Below are 16,812 nucleotides of genomic sequence, written 5' to 3' on the forward strand. Positions count from 1 at the left end.
TTGAGGACCTGTCGGACCGGGCATGCTGTCAAAGACTCCAGCTGAGCAGGGAGACAGTGTAACATATCTGCCAGATGACAGGACACTTGGCACTGTGGGGTGTAGGGGAGGACACCCACTGCCGATGGCTGTCAAGGCGACGGTTGCCCTGAACTTTTACGACGGGCTTCTTTCAGACGCTGAGTGGGGACATGTCAGGGATCTCACAGACCTCAGTCCATAGGTGCACCTGCGCCATCAGAGGCCCTATATGCCCAGGCAGCTCGATACATCCATTTCAATGTGGACCGAGCCCACTAGGATACCCGGCCAGTGGAGGGGGGGAACTGGCCAGGGGCACGGACACCGCATCTTCCCCCCCACCCCTTGCAACTCCCTCAGTGACTCATACCATCCGCGCTACAAGGTGTGGGCCCTGGGTTGGCAGTAACAGCGGGTCTGGTCCATGGGATGAAAGATGACGACAACCCGTTATGCGTTGAGCTCTGGTGCTCCACATCATTTGACAATGTCAGACACCTGCCCATGGTAGCATTTTCCACGTCCACCTGGATGATCCCTGCATGCAGGCTGGCCATTCCATCACAAAGTCCATCGAATCCCTGGGGTGGCGGTACGATCGCGGGGGTGGGGTGGGGTGGGGGAGGAATGGGGCGCACAGGCCGTCTATTCCTCCACCTCCACTACCCTCCCCTGCCAGCCCACCCCACACACCCATCGGACAGAGCACCAAGACTTACTGTAACAGTGGTTAAAAAAAGTGTTTAATGTGAACGGTTATTTACAGATGTGTGCCTTAGCATCTATAAATAAAGTGTGCCCTGCACCCATGCCAACTTAACTAGTGTCTAACCTCCTGGCCTTATGGCCCTAAAGTTATGCCTATGTGGTTCCCCAGACAATACAGCAGGGGTAGAGGCAGCCTGCTGTGATTCCTGCCCTGCGACCGGGGTCCTCGTCGGCAGGCATCTTCTGGGACGACCGGGTCTGGCTGCTCCTCAGGTGTCCCAGGTGGCGTGGTGCCGCCCCGTTCTGCCCACTTCCCACCAGATGTGCCAGGGGTGCTCCGGCATCTCCCCCCGCGAGTCACCGGTACGGGCCCCATCATCTCCGCTTCCCTCAGGGTGCCCAATGGTCTCCAGGCTAGTCCACGGGGTGGGGGTATGAGGAAACCTATCCCAAGAGGCTCCCCGCCATCTGGCGCTGCCAGTCCTGCAGGCCCGCTCTGGTTGTGACCAGAGTCTGCATGCTCATGGCCATGGTGTGCAGGGAGTGGACTATCGCCGCCTGTGACTGCGCCACATCACCCACTGACTGTGCCACCTTCTGGGTGGCAACTGGCAGTCTCCTTCCTGGGCCGGGGTACAGGGTCATCCTTCTCACTTCCACCATGTCCAGGAGATTCACCAGCTCAGCATCGGTGAATCTTGGGGCTGCGTGTCTTGCTGCCATCTTGTCGGCTAGGATGGTGTATGTGTGGGGAGTGAAGTGTGTATATGCGGCTGCAGCTTGTCAGCCTCTTTGAGTGTCAATCACGAAATCGGTGAATCCGGCATCATTTTTCACTGAAATCGATTATGCTCTACATGCTGACGATGCTAACCCGTTAACAGTAGCGGAATCGGTCCAGATGCGGCACCAGTTTTGCTATTGTGGAAGTCCACGAATTCTCTGTTGGCGTCAACACTTAGTCTCAGAAACAGAGAATCCCGCCCTGGTCTAAAGTACTGCTGAGACAAACACAACTTCCCAGCTTTGATTTCAAATTTGAATCAGCTGACTTTCAGCTGGGTCAGCACTTGGGACACCACAACGCGTCTCTGGACCGATAACCAATTGCCTTCCTTGGTGCCCAGCTAGAAGTCTGCATGCAAAGAACTCAGATGAACCTTGAATTAAGTGAGCTGCAATTCCCTCTTAGGTTTCAGCCTGTGAAGTAAGTCAATACCCAAACAAGTATTCATAACATCTACGATACATTATTAGAACTACTCTAAAGATTTTGAATCTTAGTCAAGAAATGAGACATTGTTCATAAAAAAGAAAAAAAGAAATAATAAAAGTGAATAATTAATTCTTAGATTTTACCGATCAATCTTCCACCTTTTTAGATTTGATTAAGTAATGTACCATTCCCAAATCAGACAGATAAATGGCAAACATTGCTTACAATTCTTGATGTTCTAACTATGAAGTGCGTTAAATGTCACATCTTGATGTTTTTTCCCCTTTGACTTGGTGTGTGAAACTTGCATGCAAAGCACATCCTAGCTACTCTGAATTACACTCACCCTGGTGTAACAATCAGTAGCCTCAGTTTCTTTCTGGAGTACACAGATTGACGAACAGTCCTATTCCTCTGTGCTTCAAGAACATTTGAAAGATATCGGTGGATTTGCCCAACATTGAATGGCTCACAGTTGTCTGGCATCTGACAGTAAACTAACCACCTATAATGAAAGGAGACCATAATTAGTTACAAGAGGATTAATTATAATAATTCAGATTTGTATTTGTCAGATGCTGCAATTGAAGCAGAAAATACTCAGCAGGTCTAGATGCTTTTGAGAGAGAGAGAAACAGGGTTAACATTTCAGGTCAGTGACTCGGGTTTTTCTCTCCACAAATGGTGCCAGACTTGGAGTATTTCCAGTATGTTCTGTTTCTACTTCAGATTTTCAGCAGCAGCAGGATGTTGCTTCTGCATGTGGTAAATAACTTGTTTGTTAATCATGATGTTTGAGAACTGAATGATAGCTATGTTTCAATGGAATTTTAAATTCAATTAATACATCTGGAACGGAAAGCCAATCTCAGTAATGGTGATCATCTCCAAGGAGAGAAGTCCTAGGCCAGCACGGTGGCACAGTGGTTAGCATTGCTGCCTACGGCGCTGAGGACCCGGGTTCAAATCCCGGCCCTGGGTCACTGTCCGTGAGGAGTTTGCACATTCTCCCCGTGTCTGTGTGGGTTTCACCCCCACAACCCAAAAGATGTGTAGGATAGGTGGATTGGCCACGCTAAATTGCCCCTTAATTGGAAAAAATAATTGGGTACTCTAAATTTTTTTTAAAAAGGAGAGAAGTCCTGTGGGAGGGAGAAACGAGAACAGTATCATTGTTTGTGCTTGTTATGCCTTAGACCCATACAGCAGAGTCTGGTCTCCAGTGGTCTTGGACTCCCTTCCCACTGGACTAAGACCTTGCTCCGTCAGGCCAGTGTGGTAGCTGGTGTGCAACAGCCACCCGACATTAAAATAATTCACGCACAGGCATCTTCCACCCCTTCAAATTAAATTCAAGAGCTGGATCACCAGGACTCCTCAGTCACCTGAGAATTTACTTTCAGTGTAGAAGCAATTCATCCTTAACTACAGAGGACTGCCTAAGAAGATTAGATTTTTATTTCATTTATAATGTCTTGAGAGCATTCTCATGACAAATTGCTAAGCTATAACCTGATTATGGTCTTCATTTTGCTGCCAATACATTTTCAAAGTGCAATGCATTGCTTGACCAACACAACAACCATGAAGCAAATTGGAACACGAACAATGAACTTAACTTAGTTTCATAAAATAATCCCAACAGCTTCTCTTGGGCTACCAAAATCAATTTGGTGTATTCTTTTTGTTTACAACAAACATGCAATACCCAAGTTTCTACACATTATTATCTAACTTCTCTTGGCGAGAAACCACACATTATTTCAGATGTTCAACTTCACAAGTCTTTCTACTTTTGCTGAAAAAAGACTGCTGTCAAAACTTTTCAACTTGCACTCAACAGGACAGCTTGCAAGAATTTTCCCTAATGGGGGGGGGGGGGCAACAATTTATATGGCATGAAGAGTGTCGATTCGTTGGCAAGTGCCACTGATTGGTGCAGGTGTTGCCATGGAGAATAAAGCATGGAACAGTTAACTGCCTAACTTTTCAACTTCAAACCAAGCAGGTCGACTCTGATTGGTCAAGACATTGACCAGGGGAAATGAACCAGGGAATTACTGTTCCCTAAGCTTTTGTTCAGTTGAAAAAGGGTCAACGTGTGGTCAATTCCTTTTGTCTGCAAAGTCCCTGTATGTGAATATATGCAGCATGGTGGCACAGTGGTTAGCACTGCTTCCTCACAGCACCAGGGACCCAAGTTCAATTCCAGCCTTGGTTGACTGTCTGTGTGGAGTCTGCACGTTCTCCCCATGTCTGTGTGGGTTCCTCCGGATGCTTTGTTTTCCTCCCACAGTTCAAAGATGAAGATTAGGTGGACTGGCCATGCAAAATTGTCCCTTAGTATCTAAAAGATTTGGTGGGGTTACTGGGATCAGGGGATAGGGTGCAGCGCGGGCCAAATAGGGTGCTCTTTCGAAGGGTCAGTGTATATTTGATTGGCCGATTGGCCTCCCTCTACACTGTAGGGATTCTATTATATGTGGCTTCTAGAATCTGTATGTGAACCACACCGCACACCTGATGACAATCTTAAATTGGCTTTCAGTGGGTTGGTTTAGCTCACTGGGCTAAATCGCTGGCTTTTACAGCAGACCAAGCAGGCCGGCAGCACGGTTCGATTCCTGTACCAGCCTCCCCGACAGGCACCGGAATGTGGCGACTAGGGGCTTTTCACAGTAACTTCATTGAAGCCTACTCGTGACAATAAGCGATTTTCATTTTTCAACTCTTTGCAGAATGTTTAGCAAGTGTTGTCCAATTGCAGATATAGTGTTGGACCCAGTGGGCAGGATTTTCCACGTGCCACCGTGGTGTGTTTGGTGTGGGCGAGGTGGCTGCCACTGGCCAGTTTGTCTCCTCCTGCCTCTGTCACCAAAGTTTCCCCTTGTGTGCAAACCCTGGCGCCGGGGGACCCGCAGGGAAAATTGGCTGTCGACAGGACCGGAGGATCCCGCTGACTGGAAAAATTCAGCCTATAATTTGAGTTTTGCAAGCACGGACTGGTTGGGTATGGTCAGTACTTTGCCTGTTGCAAACAACTGAAAGGATATGCTGTTTGATATGGTTTTCCAGTTAATGGGACATATGACCTGGTATCACATATGCAATAAATTCATAAACCACATTGCTCATTTGTGTGACAGGCAGAATATCATTTTGCCTTGATGGTAGCATCCTGTTGGCAGAGAATACTACTGCATAGTAACCGGGTACAAGAGTTAACTTCACCTGTTGCTAAAGTATTTGAGATTCCTTACCCTTCCGGAGCAATCTGGGACAGAGTGGGAACTACCAGGACCTAAAGTGGCAGCCTTAGGCCCTTTTTATTTATTTAATCTCATACTTGAGCATATGGAACTACGGTGTGGAGGAGCATATAACTGGCCCAACATTAACATTATCCTGGCAACTGATGTTGGATGCAAGCTACTATGTGTAGGAAAGGTAGAAGAACAGAAAACACAAATTAATTAAAGCTTCTTGTATTACTAAGTACTCACTCCAAAATAAAATTGACTCCTGAATCATTCAATTTACTGACCTTCCATGTTCTTGATTCAGATTGACAATATATGTACATAGATCTTCTTTGTAACTACCAGGTAGCCCTGTAATAATAGTGATCACCATCTGAAACAAACACCAAGATACAAAATCCAATTATATGAAACACTGCTACAGGTATTATCAGTTTCAATATGGAAAATTAAATGATACTCTGGGGAATCAATGAAAATGTAAACATTTATACAAAATAATCCACTGCAAAATATTTGACAATTTTCACACTCTAATTTTCACAACTAAGGTTGTTTGCTTCTATGGTAGGGAATTATTTGAAAAATGAAATGAAAATCGCTTATTGTCACGAGTAGGCTTCAATGAAGTTACTGTGAAAAGCCCCTAGTCGCCACATTCCGGCACCTGTCCGGGGAGGCTGGTACGGGAATTTACGGGATTTAACCATGTAATGTAATGCAGTGGTTCGACACAAGTTACTGACCTATATGAACGTTGCCAGATGTAGCATAGCAGGAAAAACAGGGACGTTGGCAGTTTTATTTTTGCAACCATTGTATGAATGATACTATTTTCTGATATAAAAGCTGGCTCATTCGCACTGCAAAGTTGCCCAATTTTTAAAAATTACCATAACTTCATTGTATAAATTAAGGTTAGGTGTGGGGACCATTCATTGAATAATTATTTGCACACATATTTCAGAGGAAGACTTTTAATTTGTTTATTAATTAATTTGTTAGTTAGCTTATTTTTCATTGCTATACTCAAAAGTAGTAGAATGAACTTATTGATATTAATGGTGGGTTATAGAATTAGCAGCTGTAAATTTGCAATATCTTATGTGAATAAATCTAAAACTGAATAAAAGATTGGTTTCTGGTCTCCTCCTTCATCAACTGGCTACAAGAAGTCTATCACCAGTCAGTTATTCGGTGTTTCAAATCAGTCAGACTGTATTTAATCAACCTGGCAATATATCCTGGATCTCGATTAGTTTTGCAATAAGTTTACTGTACTGGTCATAAACTTTCAGAGATTCATACACTACGATATAGAGTTCTGACTCAGCAATCTTGTCCACAACCCTGCATGGATGTTAAAATGGGGCCACACAAAGTTTTGCAGATGATAACTAAAAGAGAAAGGTGGGTGTGATTTAACGGGACATAAACAGAGAACCGTTTTGGGTGCGAACAGCACTGTGCTGTTTTTTTTGGCCTTGGCGAGGAATGCTCCGTCAAAGCTGCATTTACATAATTTCTTCCACTGGTGAGCAGGAAGAGCATTTGCAGATCAGGGCACAATTTTTTTAAAAGGCTGCCCCAATCTTCTGACCCCCCCCTCACCATCCCCACTGTGGCCACCTCCAGACCTCCCCCCCCCCCCCCCCCCCCCCCCCAGCTCTCAAGGGGTTCCCGATCCCTGGCACAGGAAACCTGGCACTACCAACCATGAATGCCCCAGCCAGCACCATCTGGGACTGCCAGTGGCATTGCAAAGGTGGCAATGTCAAGGTGCCCAGATGTCAGCTAGAGTGCAAAGTTACCACCAAGGGATCTCTAATGACGTGGGAGACCCACCCAGGTGCCACTATGCCTGGTCCACATTTGTGGAAACCAATGCTGAATGGCAAGGCCTCCCAGGTGAGGCCAGAGAATCGGTGTATATGAGCCCAATGGCTCACTTAAATGTGTTCATCTGGAAACCTCGCGCCGCACGACATCCCATGCGACTTTGTTAAATAGATCTTTGGGAACATGAAGGCTGGAAGATGGAATCGTCCAGGACACCTAATCTGGAAGGACGAGTGCAAATGCACACTCGGACCACTGTTGTGCTGTTCAAAGGTCATGGGTGGCCTCCATTCTGAACTCCAGAGGAACCTAGGCGTTGTTCAGGGGAGTCCCGACATCTAAACAGCACATTGTCCCACATGTGTTTCAGCTGGTGGGTTTTCCTGCCAGCATCACGGCAGATTGTGTTGGAGAGTTTAAATCTTTTTATTCATTTAATGGATGTGGGGGCCGCTGGCAGGACCAGCATTTGTTAGCCACCCCTAATTGCCGTCGAGCTCAGAGGGCATTTAAGAGTCAACTTCATTGCCCTGGGTCTGGAATCATATGTAGCCCAGACCAGGGGCTACATTTCCAGATTTCCTTCGCTAAAGGACGTTAGTAAGCCAAATGAGTTTTTATGACAATTGATAATGATTTCAGTCATCAGACTTTTAATTCCAGATTTTTGTGTATTGAATTCAACTGTCACCATTGCCTTGGCGGGATTTGAACCTGGGTCCCCAGATATTGCCTTGGGTCTCTGGATTACAAGTCCAGTGACAATACCACTACACCACTGTCAGGACTTCATCTACATCCCAACAACAGGATGCAAATGAGCTTCATACCAGCTTCTGGTAGGTTTACCAACCCCCATGACGAGCACCAGCAGAGGATCTGGGCCTCCTGCCATATTCTCCACCCATGTCCACCATTGAACCCGCTTGAAAAATTCCGCCCTGAAAATCCAATCCAGGAATTAATTATCGACTGCAGCCAAGGCTACTGATACATGGAAAAATTGAGAGAAATGGTTCTCATAACAATTAAAAATCTCGCAATCCTGGACAATAAAAACAGAATGCGACTTGATTAATCACTATGGATTAATTGGCCAAAAGATATAAGGAATGGAATTTCTGGAACACCAGTCAAATCCCATTGACAAGTGGCGGGGAGAAAGAATTCTTCTGCCAGTGAACAGCCCGCCACCGAGGAAACGCGGCTGGGGGAATCAGAGAGGCCCGCTCTATATCTGTCAAAAATGTTTTTCCTTTAAAATTTGGAAGGACAGTGCATTATTTTGGACACTTGGATTTTTTGTACAAAATGGTCTACTTAGTCTCTCCTCATTCGCTAATCAACTCCAGAATCAACCTAGTGAATCTGCTCTGCACACCCTCCAGTGCCAGTATATCCTTATTCAAATAAGACAAAAACTGGACACAGTACTTCAGGTATGACCTCACCAGCACCCTAAACAGTTGCAACATAACCTCCCTGCTTATAAATTCCATCCCTTGAGCAATGAAGGAGAAAATTCCAGTTGCCTTCATAATTATTTGCTGCACCTGCAAACCAACGTTTTGCGACTCATGCACAAGGACACCCAGATCCCTCTGCACAGCAGCATGCTGCAATTATTTACCATTTAAATAATGGATGACTTCACAATTATCAACATTGAACTCCATCTGCCAGACCCTTGCCCACTCGCTTAAACTATCTATATCCCTCTGCAGATTTTGTGCCCTCTGCACACTTGGCTCTACCATTCATCTTAGTATCATCTGCGAACTTTGACACATTAGACTTGGTCCCCAACTCCAGATTATCTATGTACTTTGTGAACAATTGCAGACACAACACTGATCCCTGAGGCATACCACTAGCCACTGATCTCCAACCAGAAAAATCCATTTATCCCCACTCTTTGCTTTCCGTCAGTTAACCAATCCTCTATCTAAGCTAATAAATTTATTGACTGACGTCATTAACACTACATCCTGTATACTTCATCCGATGCCAATGCTTATGTCGTTACATTGTATATCTTGTGTTGCCTATTATGTATTTTCTTGAATTGTGTTTAATTCCCTTTTCTTCCATGTACTGAATGATCTGTTGAGCTGCTTGCAGAAAAATACTTTTCACTGTACCTCGGTACACGTGACAATAAACAAATCCAATCCAATCTCTGTAATGCCATGCGCCTTTATCTTATGCAGCAGCTTTGTGTGCGGCACCTTTGTTGAATGCCTTTTGGAAATCCAGATACACCACACCCATATGTTCCCCAATGTTTGTAATGTCCTCAAAGAATTTCACTAAATTAGTTAAAGAGGAACTGCCTTTCAGAACCCATGCTACATCTACCCAATGGCACAATTTGTATCCAGAGGTCTTGTTATTTCTTCCTTAACGATAGATTCAAGCATTTTCCCCACTACAGAAGTTAAGCTAACCGGCCTATAGCTACCTGCCTTTTGTCTACCTCCTCTTTTAAACAGTGGCGTCACGTTTGCTGTTTTCCAATCTACCGGAACCGCCCCAGAGTCCAGCAAATTTTGGTAAATTACGAGTTCATTTGCTATTTCCCCCGCCATCTCTTTTAGTACCCTGGGGTGCATTCCACTAGGGCCAGGAGACTTGTCTACCTTTAGCCTCATTAGCTTGCCCAACGTTACCTCCTTAGTGAAAATTATAGTTTCCAGGTCCTCACCTGCCATAGCCTCCATGCCAACAGTTTTGGCCTGTTATTTGTGTCTTCCACTGTGAAGACTGACACAGAATACCTACTTAATGCCTCAGCCATCTCCTCATTTTTCATTATTAAATTCCCCTTCTCATCCACCAAAGGATCAATGTTTACCTTAGCTACTCTTTTCGTTCTTTGCCGTCTGTTTTTATATTTTGAGCTAGTTTACTTTCATAATCTATCTCTTTTTTTATAAATGTTTTTTATTGGGTTTTTGAATAAAGTATATTTACCATTATGTACACAAAATCGAATACACACACATATATATATATACATACATACATACACACACACACACACACACACACACACACACACACACACAGAAGAGAAGGGTACACGTACAAAAAACAAAACAAACAAAAAAAGTTAGACTAAAATAACTGGTAGGGTATTATGTGCTAGCTCAACAACAGCAACTCTGAACAATTGGCAGTATTGTTTTTAAGCACAAAAGTAGGCATCTGTTTGTGGGGGGTGGGGGGGGGGGGAGAGGAGAAACTGGGAGGGTACATATACATTGGGGCGCCAGGGAAACAAATACAAAACAATTACAGAGGGCAATACGCGAATGGATCTGGTGTTGGTATTGTCGCTTACTTTTCTTTATCACATTTTGTGTGGCTTTCTGTTAACATTTAAAGATTTTCCAATCCTCTAGTTTCCCACTAGCCTTTGCCACTTAGTATGCCTTTTTTTGCCAATTGAAAATGAAAATTGCTTTATTGTCACGAGTAGGCTTCAATGAAGTTACTGTGAAAAGCCCCTAGTCGCCACATTCCGGCACCTGTCCGAGGAGGCTGGTACGGGAATTTGATGCACTCCTTTATTTCCTTAGATATCCATGGCCGATTATCCTTTTCCATACAGTCCTGCCTTTATTATTATTATTTTTTTTTTTTACTGGTATATACACTTTCTGAGCACTGTGAAAAATCTCTTTGAAAGTCCTCCACTGTTCATTAATTGTCCCACCACAAGTCTTTGCTCCCAACCTACCCGAGCCAAACCCTCCCTCATTCCATTGCAGTCTCCTTTGTTTAAGCACAAGACGTTGGTATTGGATTTTATCTTCTCACACTTCATCTCTATTTTAAATTCAACCAAACTGTGATTGTTCCTTCTGAGAGGATCCCTAACTATGAGATCATTAATTATTCCTGCCTTATTACACAGGACCAGATGTAGGATAGCTTGCTCCCTTAGTTAGCACTGGGACTACGGCACGGAGGACCCGCGTTCGAATTCCGGCCCTGGGTCACTGTCCGTGTGGAGTTTGCACACTCTCCCCGTATCTGCGTGGGTTTCACCCCCACAATCCAAATATGTGCAGGTTTGGTGGATTGGCCACACTAAATTGCCCCTTAATTGGAAAAAGAAATAATTGGGTACTCTAAATTTATTTTAAAAAAGGATAGCTTGCTCCCTAGTAGTTTCCATTACATACTGTTTGAGATATATTTGTATCGCGGATACAAGTCAATTTTCCTGACTTTACTCAGCTCCCCATTGCCAAAACTGAATCAGAATCTTCTAGGAACATGGCACAGATCATACACATCAAGATCAATTATGGGTTGTGCATCAGCATGAAAAAAAAAAATGAAAAAAAAGAGTAGAGCTAAAAATGCAATCAATCCCGCATTTACATCACGTGACCTTCGTGGTCAACAGTTTAATGGTAATAGATTTGAAGGAGCAGGAAGTGAGTCTCATGGAGAAGACAAGATCAGAATATTTCAAAAGCATTAAAATTTATATTTCCCAAAAGCCGAGTTCTGCACCAAAGTTGTTCTGATCTAAAGACAATATTTCAGTCACTGTACCAGAGAAGCAAGTGTCTCCACGATGTTAACGCATTCACTGATTCCATGGTTTTGTGTAACTATGATGCCAGTTATAACTTATAATGCAAATCAGCTCATGATTCTGATAAAATGTCCTTGACCCAAAACGTTAATTTTGTTTCTCACAGAAGGATAAGTGCTGCACGTCATGTTTCTATTTGATTTCTGGCATCTGAAGTTTCTACTTTTTGATTCTTTTATATGACTCATGGAAATTAAATAGATCAACTCTTATGCCCAGAAGATACAGTTTTACTCCTTTTAGCATAGCTTTCTTGACATTAAAAGACTCATAAAATGTGATTAATATGCTGTCGTATTTTAATACAATGCGTAATTGGATAAAAATTATGAACGTTTACAGAGGTTAATATGAGTGGAAAGGCAGTACTGATTAACCCAAGTACTAACTCTTTGGTTGATCACTAGTTTTATGCTGTCTTGATGGTATTAGCTGGGTATCTAAGTATCTGCACTCATCCATTCCATCCACAATTTTATAATTGCTAATAAAGAATGAGTACATTTTAAGCATCGGTTTTGAAAGGCAAAGAATATGCTCCATTACCTTATTCTGGTCTTCATTGATCGAGGAGGGTAACTTTGGCTGCTGTAATAATATGCACAGATCAGATCTTCTCATTGATTCATGGCTTGCACTACTCACAGCAAAATGCCGTAAAAACCTGTAATCAATTTAGAGCCATTTAGTTTCCATTCTTTGTTCAATCATCCGTGTTTGAAGCTGAGATAAGATAGTATGACTATCACACAAGGTACAAATCCTTACAGGTAATACAAAAATGAGTCCAAACACTTGCTGTAAACTCCAAGTTTTACTATTAGTCAAACTTCAGCTCTGAAAACATCTTGGATCAGAAAACATCAGAATTCAAACAGAAAAGTGAGTGTTATTTTCACCAACATTTTAGTTCCCAATTATTTGATAATAATTTCACCAACATTTGACCTCCCTACTATTTGATAGTTCTCCAATAAGACATCAGATTGATGTTTCTGAGCATAATTTAAAAATGTTGCAGATGTAGGCATTATTCATCCAAAGTCGGGATTTAATGGAAGGATACCAAGAGGCAGAAACATTTGGGCTGGAATGTGAGTCAAAGGTAGCTGAAGCATTAATGAAAAGGTGGGAAGGAAAGAAAATCATTTAATGGCCAGTATTTTATTTAGTCATAACAAAATAAACACTTACATATCAAACTCTGGTAGATTTGCACCAAATGATTTTAAACAGTTCCAGTGTTCATCTCTAGATTTAGACTGGACCTCAAAACGTTTCTCCAGGTTCAAATGCCTGATGGAGAATAAAGAGCAACAGCAAAATAAATCAATATGTGCATTATTACAATTTGCAAATTAAATATAATGAAGTAAGAACATTAATACACAAGAATGTTCATTTTAATATTGATTTACTGTGATAGTTTTAGAAGTATATTTCACTAAAACTTGACATACAAGGCTAATTTAATACACCTCATACAAAAAAGCAGTTTACTGAAGATTGTGGAAACCTGAAATATAAACAGAAAGTGCTGGAAATCCTGTTTGCCTGTCAGCATTTGTGGAGAGCGAAACAAAGGGTAATGATCATCAGAACTGCAAAATGTTTGAGGTGTAATATGTCTAATGCAAGTGCAGACGCAGGGTGGCACGGTAACAGTGGTTAGCACTGTTGCTTCACAATGCCAGGAACCCAGGTTCAATTCCTGGCTTGGGTGACTGTGTGTGGAGTCTGCACGTTCTCCCTGTGTCTGTGTGGGTTTCCTCCGGGTGCTCCTGTTTCCTCCCACAAGACCCAAAAGTCGTGCTTGTTAGGTGAATTGGACATTCTGAATTCTCCCTCTGTGTACCCGAACAGGCGCCTGAATGTGGCAACTAGGGGATTTTTACGGTAACTTCATTGCAGTGTTAATGTAAGCCTACTTGTGACATTAATAAAGATTATAGGGAGGAGAAAGGTAAGAAAGAACAAAAAGGTCTGTGACAGGGCAGAAGATAGGAAAGGGGATTGTGGCGCAAGGCAAAAGTGGGTGGTAATGGGACAAGTAAAGAAACAGAAGATGGGCCTGCAGGAGATGTGAATGACAACGTGATGCATCTTCCACAAACATAATCCCGACCATCTATCTCCTTAGAAGCCTGTCTGAGCATAATTTATAATGCTTCTAAAATAAACAAGGCACAATAATCAATATATAAAAATAATTAACCGGCCTCTGGAGAAGTTTAAGTTAATTAAGGAGAGCCAGCACAGATTTGTATAAAGCAGATTGCATTTAGCTATTCTGATTCAATTTTTTCGATGAAATAGCAGAGAAAGTTGAAGAGTTGCAAATGGTTATGTTAAGAAAGTGTTTGACAGAGTATTCCATAAAGGACTGTGGCTAGCAAAATTGAGGTTCATGGAGGAGGGTCAGTGTCAGTTTGGATTTAAAAAAAAGATTGACTTCATGTCAGGAAAGAGTCCTGGTGAATAGTTGCTCGTCAGACTGGAGGATGTTGGAAAGTGGTGTTTCTCCTGGCTCAGTCCTGGATCACTGCTATTTTTGAGTTCTATAAATGACTTGGGTTTTTGGAATATATAGAGTAAAATTTCAAACTTTGCTGTGATACCAAATTAGGAGATGCGGACAAACAATGATGATGATGCTAATCGATTGCAACAAGTCAGATAGGCTGACAGAATAGGCAGACAAGTAGCAAATTGAATTTATTTTAAAATGTGAGACAATACATTTTGGCAGAAAGGATAAGATGCACAGTTTCAAAGCGCCTGCAGGGACAAAAGCGGAGCACAAAAGCAGGGAAATTATACTGTAGTGAACTTCATGAAGACTTTGTTCAGGCATAACTAGGGTTACATTTTACGGGAGAGTATATTGTTCTACCCTCCCCGTCCCAGAAGTAAAGTCAGCTGAAGCTGGCTCACTCCATGCCAGCCCGCCCCGTGGCCATAATACATTGCAGAGGGGCTACAATAGTGAAAATGAAATTTCTATGCATCACTTGGGAGTAAGTCCTGTCCTCAGGATTTGCCAGTCTATCCAATTGACCAGCAGTTCCTACACTCATGGCAGTGCTTGAGCCGAATAGTAGGCACTGCAGGAAGGTGGTTGAAGAAGAACATGGCTGCCCCAAAAATACAGGGACAGAGGGAGGGGTAAAAAAGGAAGGTAAAAAAACCCAATAAGTTCTGCGATAGGGCAGATAGGAAACATGAAATGGCAAAAGGGATTGAGGTGCAAACAAAAGTGGGTGGTAATGGGACAAGTAAAGAAAAAGAAGATTGCCCTGGAGGAGGTGCAAATGATAATTTGAGTGGGGAGGGGTGGACGAAGATAGAGGCCGGCCGTGTTCTGTCAGGCAGGTAGCACAGGGGGAAGAGGGGGAGTGACACCTTGGTGGGATTGCCCTGATATGTGCAGGGCATCCCCACCTCAATGAGATAATGCGACCCCCACCCATCCAACTTTGTACATGCTTGTCTTTACAAATGGCCCACCTACTCCCACCCGACTGCCAAGACAACCATGTTATGGTGTGGGAAGTTTAACATTTAAATCTATAGTTTTGTTAACAAGCATAAATAACTTGTAATTATCTATTTAATTATGGTGGACAGGCATGAAATTAGTAGCCTGCCCATGTAGCATATAATGCCAGTGAGCTCAGGGGTGGGCAGGAGGGAGGTGGGATAGCCACCTGATCTATTTTATGTGCACATCCCACCAAAAACATATCCGGCAGGTGCACGTATAACCCAGCATCTGGAGTATTGCATCCACTTCTGCATACAAGTTTTGAGGCTCCTCGAGAGGACGCAGAGGAGATAGGTCATAATAGATTCAGGTATTGGGGATTTGAGCTACCAAGTAAGATTGAAGAAATTGGGGTAATTCTCCTGAAAGGAGTTGACGAGAGATTTGATAGAGGTGTACAAAATTATGTGGTACACAAGAAAAGCTGTTCCCATAAACTGTTGATACATGGACTAGGAGAGACAGATTTAAAAATTTTGGCAAGGGATGCAGGGAGAAAATGTGGTTGCTGGAAGCGGAGACAATCAATTATTTCAAATTAAAATGGTATCGGCAATTTGAGAGAAATAAATGAGCAGAACTATGGGGATTTAATGGGGGAATTAAATGGATTGTATTGCTCTTGCGAGCGAGCATGGATTTGATGGACCAAATGGTCTCCTTCTATGCCATAATGACTCTAAAACTGGGTTCATATGCATAGAGACTGAATAATCTGCGCATTGATGAAGTCTGCTTAAATTCAAACCTGCTTCCAGTAAGCCAATCAAAATGATAAAGTAGATAAATATCGGAAACAAAACCGTTTAGTAAGTACCCGAACCTGTTGACTGAAAGGTAACAGCGGAAAGTATTAGAGATAAAATTAACAAATGTAAATTTAAGAAAATTGTAATTCCTGCTTTAATGTCTAAAATCCTTGTCTGGCCAAACAAATTACTTACAGCTTTCTCAGCTCTTCAGATAATTGATTACTCTGACACATTTTTAGTGTAATTCCTGACTCTCCCTCTTGCTGCCATGGAGACATCACCTACAATATAATATCAAATTCAAATTTAAAGCTATTTTTACAAGAATATAGACATCTCTCAAGTGTACAATTTTGCCCATCTAACCAGCTTGTTCCAAAGAATGATTTTAAAAATGAGAAAAGTTAAGGCGGATAAGGCAGTCATAAAAATTATCAATAAAGATTATCTCTTAAAAATACCAGTAGATTTCAGTGAAAATATCATAAGACCATAAGACATTGGCCCATCGGATCTGCTCTGCCATTCGATCATGGCTTATATCTTTCTCCTGGTTAGGTGTGCTCTGTACACCACCTTTAGTTGCGTTAGGCTCAGCCCTGCGCAAAAGAAGTAGAGTTGATCCTGTGTCGAGCTTTGATCGAGAGTCCTCCCCCATCTCAATGCACAACTTCTGCTCCCATTTGTATTGTGTCTCGTCCAGTGGGGCCCTTACCTCTTCTAACAGTCATCTGTATGTGTCGCCACATTTACTTCCCCAGAGTAAGTCCGGTGCGACCAGTCTGGCCAGTAGGGTTTGTCCGGTATCTGTAGGAAGATTGTGGTCTACTTGCAGAGGAAGGCTCATAGCTGCAAGTATC

General features: G+C 42.8%; 1 protein-coding gene across 1 annotated transcript in view; it reads right to left on the minus strand.

Annotated features, from left to right (window-relative positions):
• The window catches only part of c3h20orf194 (chromosome 3 C20orf194 homolog), a 257,070-nt gene that overhangs the window by 61,560 nt on the left and 178,698 nt on the right, over positions 1-16,812 (minus strand). The window contains exons 23-27 of the mRNA XM_038793206.1: positions 16,145-16,233; positions 12,851-12,952; positions 12,203-12,320; positions 5,490-5,578; positions 2,292-2,450 (exon numbers count right to left, since the gene is read on the minus strand). Of these exons, the coding sequence (XP_038649134.1) occupies positions 2,292-2,450; positions 5,490-5,578; positions 12,203-12,320; positions 12,851-12,952; positions 16,145-16,233 (557 nt within the window). The remainder of the gene's footprint in view (positions 1-2,291; positions 2,451-5,489; positions 5,579-12,202; positions 12,321-12,850; positions 12,953-16,144; positions 16,234-16,812) is intronic.

Source organism: Scyliorhinus canicula, chromosome 3, assembly GCF_902713615.1.
Source record: "Scyliorhinus canicula chromosome 3, sScyCan1.1, whole genome shotgun sequence".
Taxonomy (NCBI): Eukaryota; Metazoa; Chordata; class Chondrichthyes; order Carcharhiniformes; family Scyliorhinidae; genus Scyliorhinus; species Scyliorhinus canicula.